General features: G+C 38.4%; 1 protein-coding gene across 3 annotated transcripts in view; it reads right to left on the reverse strand.

The window, feature by feature from the left end:
• Window positions 1-556: 556 nt before the first annotated feature.
• Window positions 557-23,665, reverse strand: part of KDM7A (lysine demethylase 7A) — a 79,518-nt gene continuing 56,409 nt past the window's right edge. Inside the window, exons 9-20 of one of the 3 annotated variants that reach the window (XM_082472900.1) lie at window positions 23,206-23,312; window positions 20,005-20,096; window positions 17,650-17,739; window positions 11,230-11,439; window positions 9,565-9,689; window positions 9,197-9,351; window positions 7,832-7,929; window positions 7,192-7,340; window positions 6,817-7,025; window positions 5,413-5,498; window positions 2,809-3,082; window positions 557-2,150 (exon numbers count right to left, since the gene is read on the reverse strand). In XM_082472900.1, coding sequence (XP_082329026.1) covers window positions 2,056-2,150; window positions 2,809-3,082; window positions 5,413-5,498; window positions 6,817-7,025; window positions 7,192-7,340; window positions 7,832-7,929; window positions 9,197-9,351; window positions 9,565-9,689; window positions 11,230-11,439; window positions 17,650-17,739; window positions 20,005-20,096; window positions 23,206-23,312 — 1,690 coding nt within the window. In that variant the 3' untranslated portion in view covers window positions 557-2,055. Of the gene's footprint in view, window positions 2,151-2,808; window positions 3,083-5,401; window positions 5,499-6,816; window positions 7,026-7,191; window positions 7,341-7,831; window positions 7,930-9,196; window positions 9,352-9,564; window positions 9,690-11,229; window positions 11,440-17,649; window positions 17,740-20,004; window positions 20,097-23,205; window positions 23,313-23,665 lie in introns of those variants that run through there. The other 2 variants (XM_082472901.1, XM_082472902.1) reach the window with 2 other exon arrangements.

Here is a 23,665-nt window from a genome sequence, read left to right on the forward strand (position 1 = left end):
CGGGGAAGGCGGGAGAAACAGGCAGACCCACATTTTTGACATCTTGAGCTCTGATGACCAACAAATGGCTGACTGTACCTATCTCTACCTAGTTTTGGCATAGCGTACAGAGTTTAAGTAGGCCTATTATAGACATTTAGTACTCCCATAAAAATTCTTCTTCCTGACACCCAGATAAGACCCAGACAGTGGTCCAGTCACTTGGGCCAAAAAGGCTAATCTGTAAGATATTTCATATATATTCCACGAAACATTGGAACGGAGGCAGAGTAAGAAGTATTTCTCTTTGAAAATACACATTTGAATGTGACCATGAAAGATAACGGTATAGACTTTTTTTTTTCTTAGCTCTTCAAGTGATACTTAATACAGAAAGGAAAGTCCTGCTACCTTGCTGAGTAAAAAAAAAAAAAAAAAGACAAACCCATAATATGGCCGTATTTCTTCTCCATAAAAATAAATTTTATGCAATTTGCCTATATTTTCTTTGTAGGAACTTGTAAAATGCTCTATTGTCAGAACTGGGAATATCTCCACCGCCCCCCCCCCCCCAGAAATCACTTGTTTTTATGTCATGGGGGGCGGAAAAGGAAAATATAAGCTATTGTAAGCAACTGAAAACTGGCACTTAGTAAAAATTGTGCACTAAGGAGAGAAATGATTCCTTAAAGCTCAACCAGATACTTAACGTCACTATGCACTGGTTAAGTTAGGACAGATGGAAGAAACTGCAAAAAGCACCCATTTTACTCCAAATCCGTATCTTAAATAATTCTTTAGAAGGTTAAGAAATAAAAAACTAAACACACACACACACACACACACACACACACACCCAAGTCATCTACTCCAACATGCTTGCTTCTATACAACTTAATATAGTATAGTCTTATTATATTACGGCTTATTATGCAGATTTGAATATTCTAAGTCAAACCATATTTCATATTTTCCAACAAATTAGGTATACAGAATAAAAGCGTCATAAAATATAACCTCTGTGGCAGGTGTTGGTCCTGCCCTCCAACACCAGTAGTATGAAGAAGGCCCTCTGTAGTTACAAATGTATTTGAAAAACTACAAACATGACAATTTAACCAAACTTATAATACTTTTCCCACAAGTAGGAAAAAGATATTAAAGCTGTACTCTTTGGGACCCAGATATCATCAGCAAAAAATGAAAATGCAAGAAGCCTATTTTTCTATTTAGAAGAAAATTGCAATGTCAAATGAAATGAGACATGTGGGGTCTTCTACGTAGTTCTTACACATTGGCTATGAAAGTGTTTCCCTGCAAAGAGAAGAGTCTTGTGTCGTTACGAAATGATGAGGAGTGCAGAGGGAAGGTGGGATATAGGTAATCGACCTGGATAACAGTATGCACCTTGGATGTTAGCAAAAGCGAAGCTAATAGCTTATAAAAAACACATGAATTATATAAAATAAAATGATTTTCATATACATCTTAATTTAAAATAATTAATGCATCAAATCCCTGTTTAAGACTTTAACCTGAATAGCAAATTTAAGAGTCCAGACTAGTTACTGTTACCGTGGCTCTTCCCCACATGTAACACACACACTATCAAAAATAATTTAAAAACCTTCACATTCTTAAATCTAAATTAGTGAGATATTTCTCCAGAAATCTTCCAAATAAATAGCTTTAAAAAAGAAAGAATTTAAAAGCTGTTAACTTTAAAAAAAAAAAATCTGTTAAATAAATTATTGATAATTCATTACCCTACCACTGAAAATAAATCAAAACACTACCAACAACAAAATGAAATTCAAGCCCTGACAAGAGACCCTTTCCAGTTCAAGGTCTCTTTTTAAGGTTCTACCCTCCTTCTTCCTCTCCCCACCAGGTCCAAAATGGTTATTGCTGAGTGGGTGTGGCACAGTGAAAATGCAGCAGCAGGTTCATTTTGTTCTTCAGGCAGTGTTCCCTACGGTACATGCAAACTGCTTCAGCGGGGGCGCGCGGAAGCTCCAGGCTCCCGTACCCCGAGACCGGTCTCCGAAAGGAAGAGCGACCACAACCGCAGCTCCATCACACAAAGAAACGTGCGTGGCCATTTCTGTTCAATTTAAGGATCTTCCCAAGACGTTGTTTGGCTGTTGCCATTCCTTTTTTTGGACGTTTACCTATAATATACAGAACACCAACAACAGCATAAATAACAATGAAAATCATAGGTGACAGCACCTGGAAGACTTAAACGAGGGCGACATGGTAGGCAAAGGCTTTTCGGTGTTCTGAATGGGCAGGGTCACACTTCTGGAATTCCACTGCGTAAAACTCCTCCGCCTCATCACGTGAGAGGTAAGGGCCAACCTCCTTCGTAAGACTTAGGAGACCCTCCCACGCTCTGATCCCTGCCTTTCTCTTCAGCACAAGCTCTTACCCGATCCTGCCTCAAACTGTGCTTCAGCAACGAAAGTGATGGCAGTTTCATACATAACCCCGTGCTGTTTCTCCCCTTTGTCCTGTGGGTCACACTGTCTCCTCTGCCTTCGGTGCTGTCTACCCTGTCCCTTCCTCCACCTCAGCATGGCTAACCCACTATCAGCCTCTCCAGGATCTACCTCCCCCTCCAGAAAGCCCCTCCTGCTCCTCAGGGTTGACCGAGGTGTCCTTCTTCTCTGTCCCCATAGTAACCTGTGCACGCTGCTGTTGCTGCGCTGTCTGTGATGCAGCAGGCTGTGAGCAACGTGAGGGTACAGACGATGTCTATCTAAACTGCTGCTGTCACCAACATACACAGTCAGAAATGTACTTAACATACACACATGTAGCAGTTACCTTTTGTTGCCTGGTTGCTGATAGGTGGTGGATTTGATGCAGGTCTCTTGGTGGGGTGAAGGGGCACTGAAAAGGAAGTTTCACCAACGGGCCTTTCTGGGCTTATACTGCCATTACTTATTTGGCACGCCCCTGACATCAAGCTTGAACTCTGCATATACTTTCCATTCTGAGGGCTTGAGCCACTGCTGTCCACAGAATTCCTACTTTGTACCTTCTGACTGATTTCTGATGAAACTTCCTTTCTGATGCATTTCTGGCCTCTACTTAGATCCTAAAAAAGAAGGAAGGAAATAAGGTTGAATTTTTAGGGTTCCTTTAAGATAAGTAAGGTATTTAACCTCTCTATGCATTAACAATTGAAGAGAGAGAAGAAATAGATTACTGAACTTGGGTTTTCTTAACATGTAGTAGCCACAGAAAACCACCCCCTCCTGATGGTCATCTCATTCCAAAACCTAGAAGTGCTGAAGGATTCAAGTCTTGAAGATGCCTCATAATTTAAGTCGAGAAGAAAACATAGACAGATAGATAGATAGACAGACGGATAGATAGATAGATAGATGGATGACTGGTGGGTCTTGAAATCAAAACAGAGAGGGTCCTGACCAGAATTAAAAAGAGAAGGAAAGATAAACTCGAAAAGAGCATGCTGCAGATGTGATGTCTCATGAAACTAGTTTTAAGTGTGTGTATTAAAGTGAATTTCTGATTCTGTAACGGTCAAGTAAGTTTTATAAAATCAGCATTCAACACAGACTTGCTTTAAAATAGTCTCACAAATACTGTTGAGCATGAAGAAACAGCTGTTCAATTTGACATGCCTTTCTAATACCTCGCTAGATTACAGGAAATAGAAATTCAATCTTCTCTAAGGTGATCTTGCTAATCATCTGTTCCCTACTTCTTTATTTTCAGACAATTATAAAAACAACCATTACATTTAAATAATAGCTTACTTTTAATACTAAATCCTATAATGCTAATGAGTTATAAACTTTATAACCAGTGAGGCACTATAAATACACTGAATAAGTGAATTCTTTTTTTTTTTTTTTAAAGGGAATGGGTGGCTTTATTTATTTATTTATTTAAGTCATTTATTTATTTATTTATGGATGGCTGTGTTGGGTCTTCGTTTCTGTGCGAGGGCTTTCTCTAGTTGCGGCAAGCGGGGGCCACTCTTCATCACGGTGCACGGGCCTCTCACTATCGCGGCCTCTCTTGTTGCGGAGCACAGGCTCCAGACGCGCAGGCTCAGTAGTTGTGGCTCACGGGCCTAGTTGCTCTGTGGCATGTGGGATCTTCCCAGACCAGGGCTTGAACCCGTGTCCCCTGCATTAGCAGGCAGATTCTCAACCACTGCACCACCAGGGAAGCCCGAATAAGTGAATTCTTAATAGTTCAGGGATTTCTTAGCTGACCTTTGACTCTGGAGCATATCCTTCCATTAAAAGAACTTGTACTTGCCTTGAAAAAATAACTTGGTTCTTTTTCTTATTATAACTGTAATTGATAAGTATTCAGAAAATATAGATAAGCCAAGCGAAGAACATAAAAACTACCCATATTTCTGCTACTCAGAGAATGCTTGGGGTTGGGGAGGCTTGAGGACTCCACTTTGCCACATGAGAATTTTGATTCTTTCTTCGGCTGTCATTTTCCAAGGTCTGCAGCAAAAGGTCATACCGCTTTCCTTGTATGGTGCTACTGGTAAAGTTTTGGTTTTTTTAAAAGGTATTTTGGGTTTGTTTTGTTTGGTATAAGCATTCATACACCAGGATCCTAAGACATCAAGTGCCTTCTCTTAGAGCAGGGGCTCTTAACCTGGAGTCAACGAATGGTCTGGGGTGAGGGTGGGCACAAACCATGAGAAAATGTAAGCACAAGTCATATTTATGATGGACATTTTTCTGCAAAGAGACTCCGTAACTGTCATCAAATTCTCAAAGAAATTTAGTATCTAAAAATATCCGACAGGGACTTCCCTGGTGGTCCAGTGGTAAAGAACCCGCCTTACAATTCAGGGGACGTGGGTTCAATCCCTGGTCAGGGCACTAAGATCCCACAGGCCGCGGGGCAACTAAGCCTGCGTGCCACAACTGCAGAGCCCACGCGCCCTGGAGCCTGCGCGCCACAACTAGAGAGAGAAAACCCACACGCCACAAATAGAGAGAAGCTGCGCGCCTCAACAAAGATGCCGTGAGCCGCAACTAAGACCCGACGCAGCCAAAAATAAATAAAATAACATTAAAAAAAAAAATCTGACAAACAACGTCAGAGACTAAAAGGATCCTCGTGGTACTTTTTATTTCCTTTCATCTTTCATTCTAGCCAGACATAACCTAAAGGTGTTGGCAGCCAGGAGCTTTTAACTGTTTTCTTAAATAAACTGTTCTTTTCCAGATCACATTCTATCCATAAGCCTTTCATCAGCCATTATATCAGAATCCCTAAAAATGGACAGCTGTTCAAATGTGCGTTTAATGGCAATTTTTAAGCTTTCCAGGTCTAGTGGTTGATTACTGGTTGCAGCTTCAAAAAAGAAAGCAAAAACAGAGTGCCAATGACAATCTATTTTAACGTTTCAAACCTTGAATATACCTGACGATTAAATCTGGAAGTTGTATCAAATTGTTTAATCCAGGAAGAACTCCTCAAGTCTTGATCTTCAGTCTTGACATGATAACCTAAAGAGAAGTTTTAATTAAATGATCTTTACACAAACTGGATCATAAAGAACAAAGTTAACCTGCTACTTAAAATTGAAAGTAAATCTATATTGACATTTTATTTTAAAATGAATATACTAACTCTTTATTCATATACTTTCACCACACTCCTTTCCCTCTCAAAAACAACAGTCACCAGCTCTCAATCTAACATGTTAATTCTTTCAATTCTCCCAATGACTGTCTTTCTATGGCAGGATTTTGTGCCAGATGCTGGAGGACCTAGATCAAATTCTATGGCCATCTGCTGTAGATGTAAAACCAAGTGCAATATACTTTCTCTAAAAGTAATATATTTTCCCATATAGAATAAAGGCATATGTTTGCCTGAATTTGGCAGCATTTCCATAGAAGCTTTCTTTTCAAGGGACAAAGAGATTACAGGCAGACAGAATGGTATAGTGGAAAGACAGACAAACCTAGATTTGAATTTAAGTTCTTCCATTACCAATGCATCTTAAGGCAAGTTACTTAACCTCTTTAAACCTCAGTTTCCTCTTATACAGTAAGCAAAGATTTTGAGATCAAACGATCTAGTCCTGGGTTCAAATTCCAACCTCTGAACAGCTATGTAAGAATGGGCAAGTGAAGTCCACTAAGTCTTTTTTCCTTTACCTGTTAAAGCTACATTACATACACCCAAAATGTTGTTTCGAGAATTAAGTGAAATCAGTGTCAAGCTCCTGGTACTTAGTTAACACAGCTGGGTGGGAATGAACACAATGTCTACAACAGACTTCAGTTTTAATGTGGTACCATCTTCTTCCCAATCCTCCTCAGATTTTTAGGGAAATAAAATTTTTCACTAAAGGCAGACAGAAGAAAACACTGTGTGGCATCACTGATAATGCCACCGAGTCATCTCTCTTTCCTAATACTTCCTTTTCAAGTAAGAGAGAATATCCTCAAGCAGAAACAGTTCAAAACTTGCTTCCACAAAAGGAAAAAGAGTTGATTGTTCAAACTTAGCACATCAATTAAGACACCAAAACATTCCCTCCACTCTGACCGACTTATAAAAGGGAAACAATACTGTCTTGTGACAGCCAGTGAACACAACTCTTAATCCATTAATTTACATTTTGAGTTCTTATACTTGAATCTTACATTTGTCAGCATTATGTATTCTTTTGCCAATATGCTTAACACCATTTCCAACTAAAGATGTGCAATAAACAGTTCTTATTCATAATCTCTAACCTCAACTAGGGTGACAGGGCTATTAAGGTGGGGGTTATATGTTATTTTTCAGAGACTTATAGTTTATGTTTCTTACCACTTTCCACTGGCTTATCACAGCGATACAACTGCCTAACCTCATGGTTACTGCTGTGGCAGCTGCTGGGATCCTGGAGAGAGTGTCTTTCACCACCGCAGTCTGTGCTTTGTATCTGCCTTTGTAAACACGTGGAATAGTGCAACCCTGCCATAGACAGCATGCCCTGAATAGCTTCTTCCTCTGTGCTCGTCGAGGTAGGACACTCCCTAAAGGGCGGATCAGCAAAAAAGACAAGAACCTTTTTAATTCTAATAAAATTTTTGGTAAAATTTAAAACAAAACAAAACAAAACCCCAAACAAAACAGAGCAACAAACGTTTTCCTATCATTTATATCACGATATAATAAGACTACCATCATCAGCATGCCTACCTTTTAACTGGAATTTCGCTTCTAGATGGCTTCTGGCTCTTTTGAAGGAAGCTCCTCATCACATTAGATTCTTCCTTAAAGTTTGATGTAATTTCTTGTTTCTTTTCATCACCTGAACTTTCAGACTCTTCAGTGGTAAAATTATTTTTCTGAGATAATTAAATGAAGGCAAATCTATATAAGAAATCTGAACAGGTCTGTACAAACTAACCAGAAACACTTTATCCGTTTAGGGAAAGTGAGAATCTTAATTATCTTGTAATTATTTCTGTATTTCATATGAAAAAGTGAAAATCTCTAATAACTACAGTAACATAATTCCTTAGTAAAAAAAGAAACAAACACATAGTACAGGTTTTCTTTAAGGCAAAATGAAATATAACCTATGAGACATACGAGAAACATGAGAACAGTATCTCCCTCCACCCTTTCCAAAATCAGACAAAAGCTATGTCGATCAGATGTAAATAGTCACATGATGGGACGTGCGTGTATAATTACCACTGCAGAGAAGGCCCTGTGCCACAAAGGTCAGAGACACAGGCTTTGGGAAAGCTGTCATTCACTTTCCTCCTAGGTAAAGGAAAGTGGGTGTTCATCTTTTTGTCACATAACTTTAAGTTAAGGGTTCCAGGCGTACCAGTGCGGTGCAATCAGGTCCAGAGTCTTCTGAATCAGAAATATCAGAATATTCTGATGATCGATTCCTGAGTTCTGATTTCACACTTGTTAAAAACCCTGAGAAGGAAAATGATGAGAGAAAAATAGAGTCATTAGAATTTGAATAAAGTGCCATCCAAAGCCTGTCCAGCTTTGTGAGATGGCTCAACCGCTCCTGCTCTGTCCTTTTCTCACTGCTTTCACTGTCTTCATTTCATTCTTCCCCCATGGACCATCTCCCTAATTGACCAAGATACAGATTAACGTGTATTCTTAAAACATCTGGGGTATTTGTTGAATATGGTGATATAATCCTTATATGGGTGGGTTGACTATTTTATATTTCTTTCCAGAAAAAAACCTCTAACACTAAAATTAGCTGCAAGATGCTTTTCACTTTCCGCTGTGCGTTATTTCTCTCAACAGAAAACAAAACAAAAAAAACTCTCCTAAGCCTAAGACACATTCAAGTAGACAGCGAACCCAACAAGCTTGAACCAGGCTCCAGCCCTGCCTCCCTCTTGCCGGCAGCACTCCTCAACAACTGCGGGATGAATTCCATTGATTAGCTGCCTCTCCCCAGACTCGAGAACAAAGGCAGAGTCAGCAACTACAGCAATACCAAACTTACCCAGAATTAGCAGGACTGAGGTATTCAACATGGATTAAAAAATGTTAATCACCTGGAACATTTACTTATCAAGTACTAAAATATTTAACTCCTTTTTAAGATAGAAGGGTATATGGAGGCCCTGAAAAGTGTTGAGAAAATGAAGACTTCATTCAAAGAAGAAAGACCTCGAGGAGGAGGAGGAGTCACTATCCATCACACTGACGATGACCAATTAATAACCAAGTAGAGGCCTTCTTGTCAACAGGCAATCAAATAAAACAGTACATGGGTTACTAAGAGTTTCAGATCAGCCAGTTATATATGTCTCCTAATTCTGAAAACCATATGTATGTTAGCTAAGATTATCTCAAAAATAGGATTAAACTTGCAACTTTATTATTTTGTTACTTGGAGTAGAGGCCCGTGAGATGCATGAGCTTCATGTGACTCTTGTAAAAACTGTCACTAGATGAGGGTGTCACTGGCCGGCGACATCCTCGTCACTAATACCACCTTCCCTGGGCGCCACCCCTCACTTGGTGGTCACATCTGGCATTTCCCTGATGGAGAGACGACTCAGAAATGCTCCAGACTTCTCAAAAGAGTATCAGGGACACAGAAATTGTAATCCTACTACTGATTTAAGCACTTTAAAATTAGTAAGTTACTTTACATATTATTAGCACGTTGGTAACAAGCAGACCTTTAAAATGACCATTAAAACAAACATACTGTTAAGTGGTTTCTGAGACGCTTCATTCTCCACCCCTTCTGTTCCTGAGCTCTCTTCCATCTTCACTTTTGCCTTTTTTGTCCTTCTCTTATCCTCTTCATTTTCACTGTCTGCTGTATAAAGACTCTGATCTGCAAAGGGTTGTCTCTCATCCCTGTATACAGTGGGAAAAACAATCGAGTCAGAAAACAGTGCAACCATGTAGCCAAACGGTATTAAACCCTCCTTAATTTACAGAGAAAACAGAGAACTAAGACACTTTCCCCATATTTCAGGCAGTTGTGTAATGGTCTGGACCAGGGATTAATTGAACAGAGGGAATCCACTGAAAACTAATCTGTTGGATACTTTGATCTACTTCACATACTTAATTATCCTTCCATTTGTCAGCAGTAATCGGAGATCATTATCTTTCGCTCTCCATTCAGGTACCGTGGAAGATGGCTGGAGATGTTTGTTGAATTTTCCATTCAGTTTAGAGCTCAAAATGTCCTTAAAGTATAAAAACAGAACTTACTTAACCTCCGCCCTCAAATATGCCGGCTTGACAAGTAAAGAACTTTATACCACCCACCACCTCCCCCCCACCCAAGCCCTGCATGCTGAAGAGTGCTGGGCGGCCTCGAGGCTAGGGCATTTGTAGTGGTGTGGCAAGAAAACTAAATGGTTCCTAAAACCAAAGCATGAATCTGGTTCACCTTTCTGTAGGGCCAGTAACTATAAAACACATTCTATAACGCAGAATATAAAATCTCTATCAAGTGAATTCAGACATTTCACTCTTGCAGAAAGCTGAAAAACTGAAAAGCTGGAGAAGTACTGCCTGCATGTATCTGAATTCTCTTTGCCTTGTTTCTCCCCGCAGAAGTGCTAGCTGCTGGGTCCTTTCCAGTCACCCTATCTTTGACCTAATCTCTGGTCTTCCCACCAGACACTCCCAGCAATTTACAGGTCATCACCCTGCTGTCACCAGGAACAAAGGCCACCGGGTGACATAAAGGCACAACAGTAGCTGGTTTTCAATACATAAAGAATATTTCCTTTTTATGGTAATATTTTTCTTTAATAATAAATAGAACCTTTTATAATAAGCTAAATCTTCTCCTAGTTGGCTATGGGTTTAAGGCGGTTTAGAACAACAAAAGCTTAAAACGGTATAAATATAATTATATAAAATTTAAAATATTTAAGGAAGTTTTCATTTCTATATAGCCTCTTTAAATATGTTAATTAAGAGATACTGCTATCTTACTCATTTTAAATTATCTTCTACTTAAGATGTAAAATCATGGATGATATGGATCTCACCACATGTCATTAGCACGTTTTACAAAGGCCCTACACTGAGCTCATTACTGCCCCACTGCTTCTCCCCTTTGTCCATTAGGCCATCACTTCTCAAACTGCAGTCATGGGTTTAACAGACCCCCAGCCTAACAGTCATCCATGATGCTGCTGCTGGGCCAGGAAAAGGCCTTCTGCACTTGCTCTTCCCTCTGCCTGCAATACTCTTCCTCAAGTCTGTGTATCCATCTGACTTCTTCTGCTATGTAAGTGGCATTCAAATGCACCCACCTGAGAGGCTCTCTGACCACCTTAGCTAAAGCAGCCAGCCACCCGAGCCCCTTTATTCTCTGGCTCTACTGCTCTCTTTCTTCATAACATTTGTTATCTGAAATTATATTACTTTAATATCTGTCTCTGACTTCGATCCTGCCAACTTGAGCTAGGATGGAAGCTACAGCAGGGCAGGGACTTAGGTTATGCTCACTCTGGTATCTTCTCCAGAGCCTAGAAGAGCATGCGGCACTTGGTAAGCACTCAGTGAACGTGTCGGCAAACAGATGAGATCTGTTCGTCCCACTTCTACACTGAAGCATGTCCCTGTCACGAGCAGAAGCGCTGCTGACCCCTACGGCACTAAGCAAAGATCAGACAACAAGAACGGCCGGACTGTTCTCTTTCTACAGTCCTTCTGAAGGCCTTTCAGAAACTACCAAGTCTCTCGCGTGACCATGGAACGGAAGCTTGCCTCTTCCCAGGGACACATCTCCAGTCTTCTGAGCACCTCCCTCGTGTGCAGCTCCAGGATGTCTAGGTTAGAAGGAGTTCGGACACTATGATCTCGAAGTTTCCGCATCCTTCGTCGGGAATGGTGTGGGGAAGCTGCTTCATTTGAGGACCGTGAAGCTGGACACACAGTAGGAGTTCCCTGAGATTTAACTGGTTTGCCGTTTTCCTCCTTTAAGAATGAAATCCAGGGTATTTTTATGACAAGCCCACTAAATCAAGCCTGACTAAATCATCAGCCATAAAAATATTTTAGAAAACAAAAAACGTTCAGTTTAATCATATAAACAGAAAACACCAAATTATAAAACTTGAACAGCTTTGCTGAGATCTTTTCCCCTTCTCTCCCCCACGTAATATACTGTGAACATATTTCCTTGATTTTCAATATCATTTTAAAGGCTGTGTCGTATTCTACTGTAGAGATATGGCGTAATTTATTGACCTAATATTTGACGGCAGTTATTTAGGCTGCTTCCAGTTCTTCCCTATGATGAAATTCTTTCACGTACATAATTGCATAAATCAATAAATGCTTTTTAAACCAAAGTCACACATCTATGTAGCTTTAAAAATTAAAACTCTATAAGCATATCATGAAAAGTGCAGTCTACTCGTCCCCATCTGATTCGCTTTCTCCAGAGGTAACAACTTGCAAGTTTTTAAACATTGTAGTAACATACACAGAATTTTGTACCACATAATATATGTGGTAACGTACACACAGTTTACCATTTTAAAGTGTAAAATGCCACAGTTCAGTGGCATTAAGTACATTTCACATTGTTGTCTAACCATCACCACTATCCATCTCCAGAACTTTTTAATCCTCTCAAACTCTTAAACAATAACTCCCCACTCCTCCTCAGCCCCAGCCCCAGGCAACCACCGTTCTACTTTCTCTATGAATCTGACTACTCTAGGAACTACATGTGAATGGGATCATACAGTATTTCTCCCTTTGTGACTGGCTTATTTCACTTAACACAGTAACTTCAAGGTTCATCCATGTTGTAGCATGTGTCAGAATTTCCTTCTTTTTTAATGCTGAATAATAGTCCATTGTATGTATAGACCACATTTTGTTCATCCATTCATCTGCGATGGACATCCGGGTTGCGTCCACGTTTTCGATGCTGTGAATAATGCTGCTATGAACATGTGTGTGCACCCTGCTTTCAATTCTTTGGCGTATATACCCCGCACTTCCAACTCTTGTAGCTGTTTGTTTTTTGTTGTTGTTGCTGTTGTTTCAGTTATTTGCCTCCAAATGTCGAAAGAACATGTTTAAACTGTTATTTCTTGGTTTTTCAGCTTCAGACATTATTGAATCCCTACTATGCAAGATAAAGTCTTAATCTTTGCACACCTCTCCTAAAGGCACACACACTTTCTCTTCCTTCAGTATTCCGTATTTAAATTGGACTCAATGAAAATTATTTACAACCCAGTGTCACATAACATACTATTATTACCTCTACTTTCTTTTACATCCTTTGACTTTCCCTTGAGTTTATAATTGCCTCATCTCCATCTGTTTTGTTTCCTATGTATTTATCACTAATTGATCCCCAAATTCCCACTAGAAGAATGCAAACATTCAGACACATTAAGTAATTTATCAATCTTTATATTTTTCTTTGGAGACAGACCTCCTAGACAGGAAGGCCTGATAAAGCACAAGATGCCGAGTTAAAGGTGAATTTCAGATCAACAACTGATATGGGGCCTTTCATTCTCCTGGTCCATCCTGGACTAGCTGCACTCTGGGCCTGCACGTGATACCAAAGGCCATTCCCGACCTGCTCCCATTCTACCACATAAAGCTGCAACCCCCGCCCCCCCCCATCTCTGGCTGTCACTCCCTACCCTTTTCCGCTCCTTTATTTTCTTCAGAGCACTCCTTTACTCCTGAGACATTAAAATATTTACGGCCAGCCTCTTCCTACTAAGCTCCACGGGGGCAGGGCCTTTGTTTTGTTCACTGCTCTATGCCCATTCCTGATGGGACACAGCACACAGTAGGTACTCAGTATTTGTTGGAAGAATGAATTCCAGGGCTGCTCCTTTTTCAGTTTACTCCCTCCCAGCACATCCTCTAAGAGTTTCCTGAGGAAGGGAACATGGAGGTAAATTGTTTGAGACCTTGCCTCTCTGACATCTTTACCATCGTATTTGACTTATAGCTTGGCTGAACGCAGACCTATAGGCTGGCATCCCTCCTATCCCAGAATGTTAAAGAGTTTGCTTTATTGCCTTCTAGTCTGTAATGTTATTGTTGAGAAATCTGATATTATTCTCATTCCCAGTTCTTTGTATATGACCCATACTTCCTTCTTTGATGCTTTTTAGGATATACTTCATTACATGTATTCTAAAATGTGACCAAGTGTGCCTTTGAATAGGTCTTTTTTCACTCACTGTACCAGGCATGCTGTAGAGTTCTCAATTTGGGAAGGTGTGTCCTTGAACTAAAACATTTTCTTTGATTATTCTTCTGATAATCTTGTTTTCTCTGTTATCTCTTTCTGGAACTCATATTATTTTGACAGTGATTGTGTAAAACGACCTAATTTTTCTGTCCTATTTCTTTTTTTTTTTTTTTTTTAACTTTAGGAGAGATTTTTCCAACTTTATCTTCCAACCATTCTACTAAATTTTGTTTCTATTTTATTTCTAATTTCCAAGAGCTCCTTTTCTTTTTTCTTCGAATGTTCCTTTGTTAAAGCTTCCTGTTCTTTTTTCATGGCAGTACTATTTACTCTTTTCTCTCTTCAGGGAATCAGTTATGTTTGGGTTTTGGGCTAAAGACTTACTTGCTTATTGATTGTTTCCTCTGAATACTTTTTTTTCCCCTTTTTATCTTTTATTTTTGGTCTTTGTCTTAAAAAATTTTCTTGGCTTTCTATGCATTTTCAAAGGGAAGCATTAAAAAGCTAACTTGTTTCAAGAAATGGTGCTAAGAAAACTAGATAAAAATATGGGAAAAAATAATGCCTTAATTTACCTTATGCTATGTATAAAATTTCAAGATTGGCCATTTACCTAAATGTAAAAGCTTCTAGAAAAAAAAGAAAGTATCTTCAAGACCTTGGGTGGGCAAAGATTTCTTAGGACACACAAAAAGGTACTATTTATAAAAGAAAAAGATTTTATAAATTGGACTTCTTCAAAATTAAAAATTTCTGCTCATAAAAAGACACCATTTTTCATACGAACTATATCTCAAGGGAAAAAAAGTTAAAAAAAAAAAAAAAAACCATGAAGACAATGAAAAGATAAACCATAGGCTGTGGGTAAATATTTACTATTATATATATGTATATATCTCATATATAATATATATCATCCGTACATACATGAATGAATGCATGCCAAAGGACAAAGAACTTGTGTCCAGGATATATAATAAACTCCTACAAATCAATAATAAAAACAACATAATTTTTTAAATGGGCAAAGACTTCAAACAGATACTTCATAAGGGAAGATATACAGACAGCCATGCACACAAAAAGGTGTTCAACATCATCAGTCTTCAGGAAAATGTAAACTAACACCACAATGAAACAACATTTCATATTCTCTGCAATAGCAAAAATTAAAAAGACTGAAAACACCAAATACTGGCAAGGATATGGAACAACTACAACTCCTATACATTACTGGTGAGAGTGTAAAATGGTACAACCACTTTGGAAAACTGTTTGGCAGATTCTCACAAAGTTAAAAATTCATTTACCCTATGACTTAACAACTCTACTCCCAGGTATTTATCCAAGAAAAACGAAAACATATATCTACCACAAGACACACAAGGTTGCTTATAACAGTTTTATTCATAATGGCCAAATCTGCATATAACCCAAATATTCATCAACAGAAGAATGGAAAACAAACTGTGGTATATTCATTTAACCAAATACTACTCAGCAATGAAAAAGAACTACTGACACATGCAACATGAATGAATCTCAAAAGCCTTATGTTTAAAGAAGCCAGACACAAAAACACTATACGCTGTATGACTGCCTTTATCTGAAATTCAAAAATAGGCAAAATTAATCTATGATATAGCAGGAGAGGTCAGAAGAGTGGTAGCTATGATAGTCAAAGACTGAATAGAAGGGGGCAAGAAATGACCTTCTGGGGTGATACAGATGATTTTTAGCTCAACTGGAGTAAGGGTTACACAGGTATATTCTTTTGTCAAAACTCAAATTGTACTTTCATGATCTGTGCATTTCACTGTATGTAAAAAGGAAAAAGCTAATTGGGAGCTCTGTGTGAGTGGGGCTTTACCAACTGATGGGTTTCACTACAGGAATCTGGGTTGTTCCATTGGAAGGTTTCAAATTGTCAACATCAGTGGATCTTCTTTTTGGCCTGGGAGGTACAGGCCAGACTGCCAGTGTCTGGGAGAGCCACATGGAAGGAGAATCATTCACTATGTAGATTGTCACTTAATCCTCTTGTTTTCAGTACGGTACCCATCTCCCTCAGCTGGGTTCAGTGGCCAAAGTCCAGTCTCAAGTTCAACCTCTAAAAAAATTATATCTCTAGTTTCTTGCACGTGTTAAGGCAGGGATCTGGAGGTCAATTTATTTCTTAAATAGACCTTTAATCAATCCTGTTTTCAACCCCACCTCCACTCGCATATTCTGAGGGTCCTAGTTTCCCTGATTGCTAAACTTTTTGAAGGTTTTACTGTACAAATAAGATCTGCTCTGGTCTTCTCCCATTGCCCACACAGGTTTCAGCTCTCTCTGGTCTGTTAAGTCAGTTACCACTTGAACATTTGCTTTCCAGCTTCCAAAGTTTTGTTGGAGTCTTCATCTCTATTATTCTCTTTGTCTTCAGGGGATATTGCTTTTTATTCTTTTACTATCATTTTGGTTCCAAGCGGTGATAGTGGTAAACAGGTATGGTCATGTAGAAAGTTTAATTGGATTCCTCCTATTTACTTTATTAAAATAATGCTGAGTCAAGGGATATGCCAGTTAGAAAGCATGAACTATTTACACTTCCTACCAGCAGCACAAAAATAAAGAATTTTATCTTTGCCAATTTGGTAAATGATCATTTGAAATCATAAATTATGCGGCAAAATGTACTTGAATACTTTTTTAACATATTGAGACTATTTTTCATATTTTTATTGGATTGGCCATTTCTATCTCTTCTTTGGTGAAATACCTGTTTATATTTTTCTTTGTACATTTTTCTACTGCCATTTTGCTTCCTTCTGTACTCCCTACCCTCCAATTAAAAAAACAAAAACAAAAAAAACCCCAAAACAACAAAAAAACACTTTGTTGACTATTTTTGTCCAATTATTCTTCCAGGTATATTTTATCATTTTCAATTTGTAATACTAATTTGGAATTGACATATTTCAGAAATGACACTCCCATTTATTCAACTATAGTTTTATTTCTCTTAGTAAAGATTTATAGTTTTTTCATATAGACCTACACCTTTCTTATTGAGTTTATTCTTAGTTTTGGTTGTTATTATATATGACATTTATATATTTATCCATAAATATATAAATTAAATATGTGACTTTTGATTTTAAAAATCCATTTACATGCAGCTCTTCAAAAACAGAAAATAATTTCCTACCATATCTGAACATATTGAGAATTACATGAAATACTCTATCCAAGGATATTAAACCCAACATTTTAATATTTCTTAGACGTACATCTTTTTTCATTCCCCAAACACAGCCCTAATCTGAGCTGTATCAGTTAGCCGCCATTCCTCCACTTAATTTCCTTTCAGTTCAAGCTGGACACTAACAGAACCACCTTCCTCAAGAATTACTTTAATTAAAACCCCCTTTCTTTAATACCTAGAATAGCTCCTAATTAATAAATTAAAACACCTAATCTCAGACTTCATGGGCTTTTATCAAAGGGCATTTACCTAACCGAGTTGCTGTAATATTTTCAGTCAAGTGGATCTCCTTGCCTTACCCTACTTGTGTCATCCTTCTTTCCAATTCAGTTTCACCCAGCTCTTACTCATCTTACCTTTTCTCTTTCTTTCATTTCTTAACATGTATTCATCTCTGCGTTGCAGAAATGAATGAGATCTGAAAGTTTTGATTATGCTGTATTTTTTTATTTTTGGAGTAACCTAAAGAACCTGAAGTAACCTGGTAACTGCTTCCTTATTACTTCACTATGATACAATACTCCAGATTTCTCCGTAGGACTTTGGGAGCCTGAAAACCTGAGACTCCTTCCAAGACACAGTGCATTCTATTTCTTCTAAGAGTGTCAGGGCTTTCCAGTGTTTGTAGTGTGGTGGTAGATCCAACTGCTTCTCAAAGCAGATAGTAACCAGGCATTTAGATGATAGTTTCTACGCTTACCTCTATTGCTCGAATTACTTTAGAAAGTTCTTTAATAAGATGTCCAGGTCTAACATTGTCTGGAATTTCAAAGGCATGTTCAGATACAAGCTGTAGTTGGATTAACAAAGATAAGACAACCAAAGTTACTTACATTTTAAGATGTAAAAACTAATTTACTGAATCAATTTTCTAGATTTTACAGACAAGGCCAAATACCCACAAGTCAGGTCTCAGAGCTCATGAGGTTGGTTTCATATCTTCTAAGGAGATCCTTATTAACTCATAAAATCCTCTTACCTTGAGTTAAAAATGGACTTGTCTTACTGTAAATTTTGTTCTATATGGACTCTACACCTCAAAGCCTACTGTAATTCTAACTACTACTATAATTAGTAAAGAAACTAACTAAATTTAATTCATAATACGTAAGGATCTGTCAGGGGGAACATAGGCACTAAAATAATCCTAGTTTCTCGTGGGAAATCTAATTCGCAAAGTTTTTTTTCTTTTCACATCGAAAGCGAAATAGGAAAAAGATCCCATCCACAGGAAAGAGGAATTAATTGGTGAGTTACCATATCTACTGGACTGCAAACTGCTGTCATTATTTATTATGTCTATTTCCAAATATTAATCTGTACATCTAAGAAAGTTTTGACCTTTTAGGCGCACTTAACGTACTAATTGTTACTTCTGCTTTACATCCTCTCCTTGGTTTAGCATAATTTGTTAAAACAAACTAATGACATCAAGATACAGTTGAGTACTTTACGAGTGTTAACTCACAAATCCTTTCAACAACACTATGATAGAGATACTATTAGGACTCTCACTTTACAGTTGAGGGCCTGAAGCACAGGTTAGCGGTTTATTAGCAGCATTGCTGAGGCTTGAATCCAAGCCTCTGACTCCGGAGTTCACGCTCTTAGCCACTATGCTAAGCTACCTCTCATCTTAGAGCAAGGTTTACAGTTAACTGCAAACATCATGCTTTTAAAAGGGCACTTCAAATGCAATGAATTAATAGTATGTATTATTGATGAGTTTTACTGTGCATCAAAATCACCTACAAAGTCTGTTAAAAACAGAGGTTCAGATCCTACCCCAGATCAATTAAATCAGAATCTCTTGGGAAAGAAGCAGGGAGTTTATTTTTAAAAAGCTCTAAAGGCAATTTTGATAAACACACACGTTTGAGAACAACTTGTCTACAGCCTTCAGAAGGAAAAGAATTACATGGTTTTTGCAACATATCCTTTATTTCGTTTTTATCTTTTTATATACTATATACTTTTGTAATCTGTTTATGCCTTTACTTGTCATTTAGATGATGACATCTTTGACATTGGAAGACATGATTTTTATTTTCCTGAATGCTTCCACAGTGCCCTTACTCTTAATGGATATGCAGCAATGAAGTGAAAGGGAGCATAAAATTATTGGGAGGGTAACCTATTAATTACTGTCTCCCAATATCTTTTAAGAGGGGGATTTTTATTTCAGGTGGACATTTGAGAAATTAGCATGGGAATGTATTTTCATCAGCTCAACTATTTATCATTTATTAAAACATTGTGTGTAAAGTTCCAGGAAGGAAATGAAGATGAGAAAGTCCCTGTTTTTCAAGAGCTTATAAACTTAGACAAGAGGACGTGGACACATTACTTTATGGACATTACTTTTTAAGTCCACTGGCACAAGAGATACGCTATGGACGCGTAAGGAAAAGACATACTGCTTCCAAATGGAGACCTGGGATGACCTCTTAGAGGTGGTGGGATTCAGATGCAAACTAGACCACATTTTAGGGAAAAATGGAAATCTCCTGCTTGAACCCTGACCTCTCTTTTCCTTCGTTCTTACATAAGACTAGCAGAGGGATAACAGCATAGGCTTTGCAAACACAGAGACTGAGCTTTAATCCTAGCTCCACCAGTTGTCTTGGGCAAGTTCTTAAACTCTGAACCTCAGCTTCCCCATATGTAAAATGGGGATACCAAGAGTACCCCAACCTCATATAGTTGTTTTGAAGAGTAAATGAGTTTATGGATATAACTAAGCACAGTGGTTAGCACACTATGTGAGCTCAAAGTTATATATTATTATTCTATATCTACATGTTCATTTCTTAGTCAATATCCTAGATATACTCAAATTTACTTTCTTTTTGAGGTTAAAGAAATATCTAGGTACTTCATTCTCATAAATATAAACATAAACCAGCACATTTGTATATACTGTCCAATAAAATGCAGGTTGTACTTAAAGCATGATTTCCACTCCTTCTACTACCCCAAAATAACATAAGGACTCTGTTTTCCTCACCCTGCCATGTAAAAATTAACAATCATGTCACCAAAGACAACTACTTACTTCTTTTTTCATCCATAATTTTAAAGCAGTATGCAGCGCTTTCACTCCCTGCACTAGGTAAGTCTGAGGCTGGAAACCATCTTCTCTCAGTTCTGTGGCAATGAAGTTGAGGGGGAAAGGAGTTAAGTGTTCTCTGACAAAGGGATTAATTTTAGGTTTTGAGTAACCACCAAATATCAAACAAGTTAACAGAGATATAATAAACAATCAGTTGAAAAGGTGAGAAAGAAAAAGAAACAGTATCACATTAAATGTAGTTGTACTAAATGCTCCAGTTGAAAGAAAGCTCACAAACATAATGCTGAGTAAAAGACAGGTCACGAAAGAGTATCAGTAGGAATCTACTCACACGAAGTCTAAAAATGGACAAAATTAAACTATTTTAGTTAGTGACACAGTGATAAAACTGAAGAAAAGGATTTCACAAAAGTCAGGATGGCGGTTCTCTCTAGAAGGGAAGGAGGAGGGTGCAATGGGAAAAATAACTGGGCCTCTCTAAGGCAGCAGCAAGGCTGTTTTTGCTTACTTTGGGTAGAGCTGACCTGAGTGATAGCTGTGTAATTCTTTGAACTGTATGAGAGAGTATGTGTATGCAGTGTGTGACCTACACAACTGACTATGGGCATGACAAACCACATTATTGTAAAGGCAAATACACATACACACAAATGTTTTTTCTGGGTTTTAAAACCAAATTGGTTATCTAAAACTCATGCAAAATATATTAGATGTGGTCTAAAATTCAGGTAAGGTGAAACAAAAGATCTCACTTCTGCTCAGTGTTTAATTTACTTACATGAACCCAAAATTGGTTCCCTGTTTTATTATTACTAACACTAAACACAGTTAAGAGTTTCATATAATCCACACTTATTTAACCCATCATATAAACCTTATTAACAGCCTGAGCTGGAAGATAACAGGCCATAGTAGAAAGTTAAAGGGTCAGGGATTACAAAAAACAACATAATGTGGGGTAACAAGACCACCATTCCTGCTTCCAGGATGAATCCTAAGACGATGGCAATTGGTATAGTGGTCATCTGGCTCTAGCCTTAGTGGGACCGGACTGAGTCACTAATATTGCCAGGTAGCCTGTACTGATATAGCTGACAAAATGAAAACATTTTAAAACCTCACCTACAAATATCCTTTTACAGTAATCTTTTTTTTTTTTTAGGTTTTTAATGTATAGGTTCATGTTTTCAGTCAGACCTCAATATTTCTGACTCTCAATGGCCTAAAACAAAGGTTAAATCGTTATTTTAAGACTGAACAATTTGCTGCTTGTGGCTGCAAGGGGAACAGCAAGACTTTGTCTTTTAGATACATTTTTAATTTGTTCTAAAAAGTCGACTGATGAGCCCCTCTTAGACATTAAGGAAAAAGCATTACCCCAGGTGTGTATGTGTGTCAGTGTGTCAGTGTGTGTGTGTGTGTGTGTACATGTATGTGTTAGTGAGAAGAGAAAGATGGAAAAAGTGCTCTGAATTTTCTGAATATTGAATTGCCAATCTCTTATCTGGAGAGTTCAGTAATTGGGTTCTATTTACAGAAAATAAGGACATTTGTAAGTGTTTTTATAAGTGTTCCTATTTTCCCAGGCTTCTACTTGAATAGGAGACTATGAACTTTACTGTCCAGTATTTTACTGAAAATCATATATTGCAACTCTATGGGTCTACTGTGACATTCCCGCAGCCAAGAAAAATACGCGAGAACACTACTCCTCTCCATCCGTGGGATCCCACCTCCATCCTGTACAGCTGCACCACTGTCAAGACACCTACCTCTACACAGTGCTACAAGGTGTGAGATGGGGTTCTGCTGCTCTTTCCTTCCAAAGAAAGTGAGCTTTCCCCCAGCCCCCCTTTTAAGGAAAGAAACCATAAATGATTTTTATCATTTAAATCCGTGCATGCCATCCTGAGAAATAAGTTATTGGTTGTTTCTTTTCCTTTTACCTTTTCTTCTTGTGTAACATTTAAATGGGGAAAAACCCCAAATGTTTAGACTAGACTTTATTGTTTAATCTGTTTATATCTCTTCTTCTGGGAGCTAATTATAACAGTAGTACTGGGACTTCCCTGGTGGTGCAGTGGTTAGGAATCCGCCTGCCAATGCAGGGGACACGGGTTCGAGCCCTGGTCTGGGAAGACCCCACATGCCGCGGAGCAACTAAGCCCGTGTGCCACAACTACTGAGCCTGTGCTCTAGAGCCCACGAGCCACAACTACTGAGCCCGCATGCCACAACTACTGAAGCCCCCGCACCTAGAGCCCGTGCTCTGCAGCAAGAGAAGCCACCGCAATGAGAAGCCCGCGCACCACAACAAAGAGTAGCCCTCACTCGCCGCAACTAGAGAAAGCCCGCGTGCAGCAACGAGACCCAATGCAGCCAATAAATAAATTAATTAAATAATTTTTAAAAAATAGTAGCACTACTGGCAAACTGACTAGGAAAGTTAGACAACACAAAAACCAGATGGACTGTATTTTCACGGGCATAAGTGCACAAAAAGCAAAAAATAGATAAAAGTGGAAGTTACAGTGAGTCTCCAACTTGACTGCTCAAAGATTATTAAACCAGTAATAAAACATCAAAATCTGAAATTCCACATAAAAGAGGTACCTTTCAAGTTTAAAGGGACATATCTCCCCCCTCCCTTGAAAAGAACCATTTTTCTTCAACTATACATGCATAGCCTGACACTAGTTGGTTTGTGCTAACAGGTGCCTTATACTGGCCACATAATGGTCATAATGGTAATGGCACAGACACCACCTGATTCACTCAGGACATGAAAATTATTCCCTCGACTTTTTAAAAGCAAATGTTTGGGAACAAACACTAGGTAACAGTCCCTTGGCTTCAACTGCATTTTGGTTAGTGAGGCACCTTCTCGTGCCTGATAATGCGCGCAGATGACTAGAGTCCCCGGTGAAAGGAACATTTATCAATATTACCCGTGTGGTTCTGATGCAGCTTTTCATATACCTGATTTTTATGCCTATGGACTAGAGGTTTGCTAATTTGCTAAAAAGGTTCTGAACAGAGGAAAATCATGCATTTAAAAAACAAAATAGGGACAATAGCCACACCACATTTTAAAAAGGACCTCTCTTTCTATGAGTGGCTTTTAGTGAATTTAGAAATATCATGCATCGTATGAAACAACAAAATGTACAGATTATTTATTACCTTTTAGGGTCTCCAGCAAGTTTTTGGCTACAAACCAACATATGGCTTCAAAGAAAGGGAATTTGAAAAGATCTGGTGTTTTTAGCCTTTTTTCCATCTCATAACACCTAAATAAATAAAAGTTGAAGAAATTTAATATTAGTATTAGCATTTCAAAGTTAAATGGAGACAACCAACTTAACTAAAATAAGCAGCCCACGACGTGTAAGACCAATCAAGTAGTGCACATCGCTCAACACCACCACACGTGGGTAAGACTGAGCTATGATCTTACTCAGGTCCGCCCTTAACAGATTTGACAGGATACCGAAGAATTTACACTGGTCTTCAAAAAGATCACCCCTTGGGATCTGTAGCCTAGTTTTAACAGAAGGAATTTTACAAGGGTTCCACTATAATAAATAGAACGATGTGTTTACAAACCAGCTCCCTGTGTTGGACAGCACTGCAACACCCTCTC

This window comes from Balaenoptera physalus, assembly GCF_965194825.1.
Source record: "Balaenoptera physalus genome assembly, chromosome: 8".
NCBI lineage: Eukaryota > Metazoa > Chordata > Mammalia > Artiodactyla > Balaenopteridae > Balaenoptera > Balaenoptera physalus.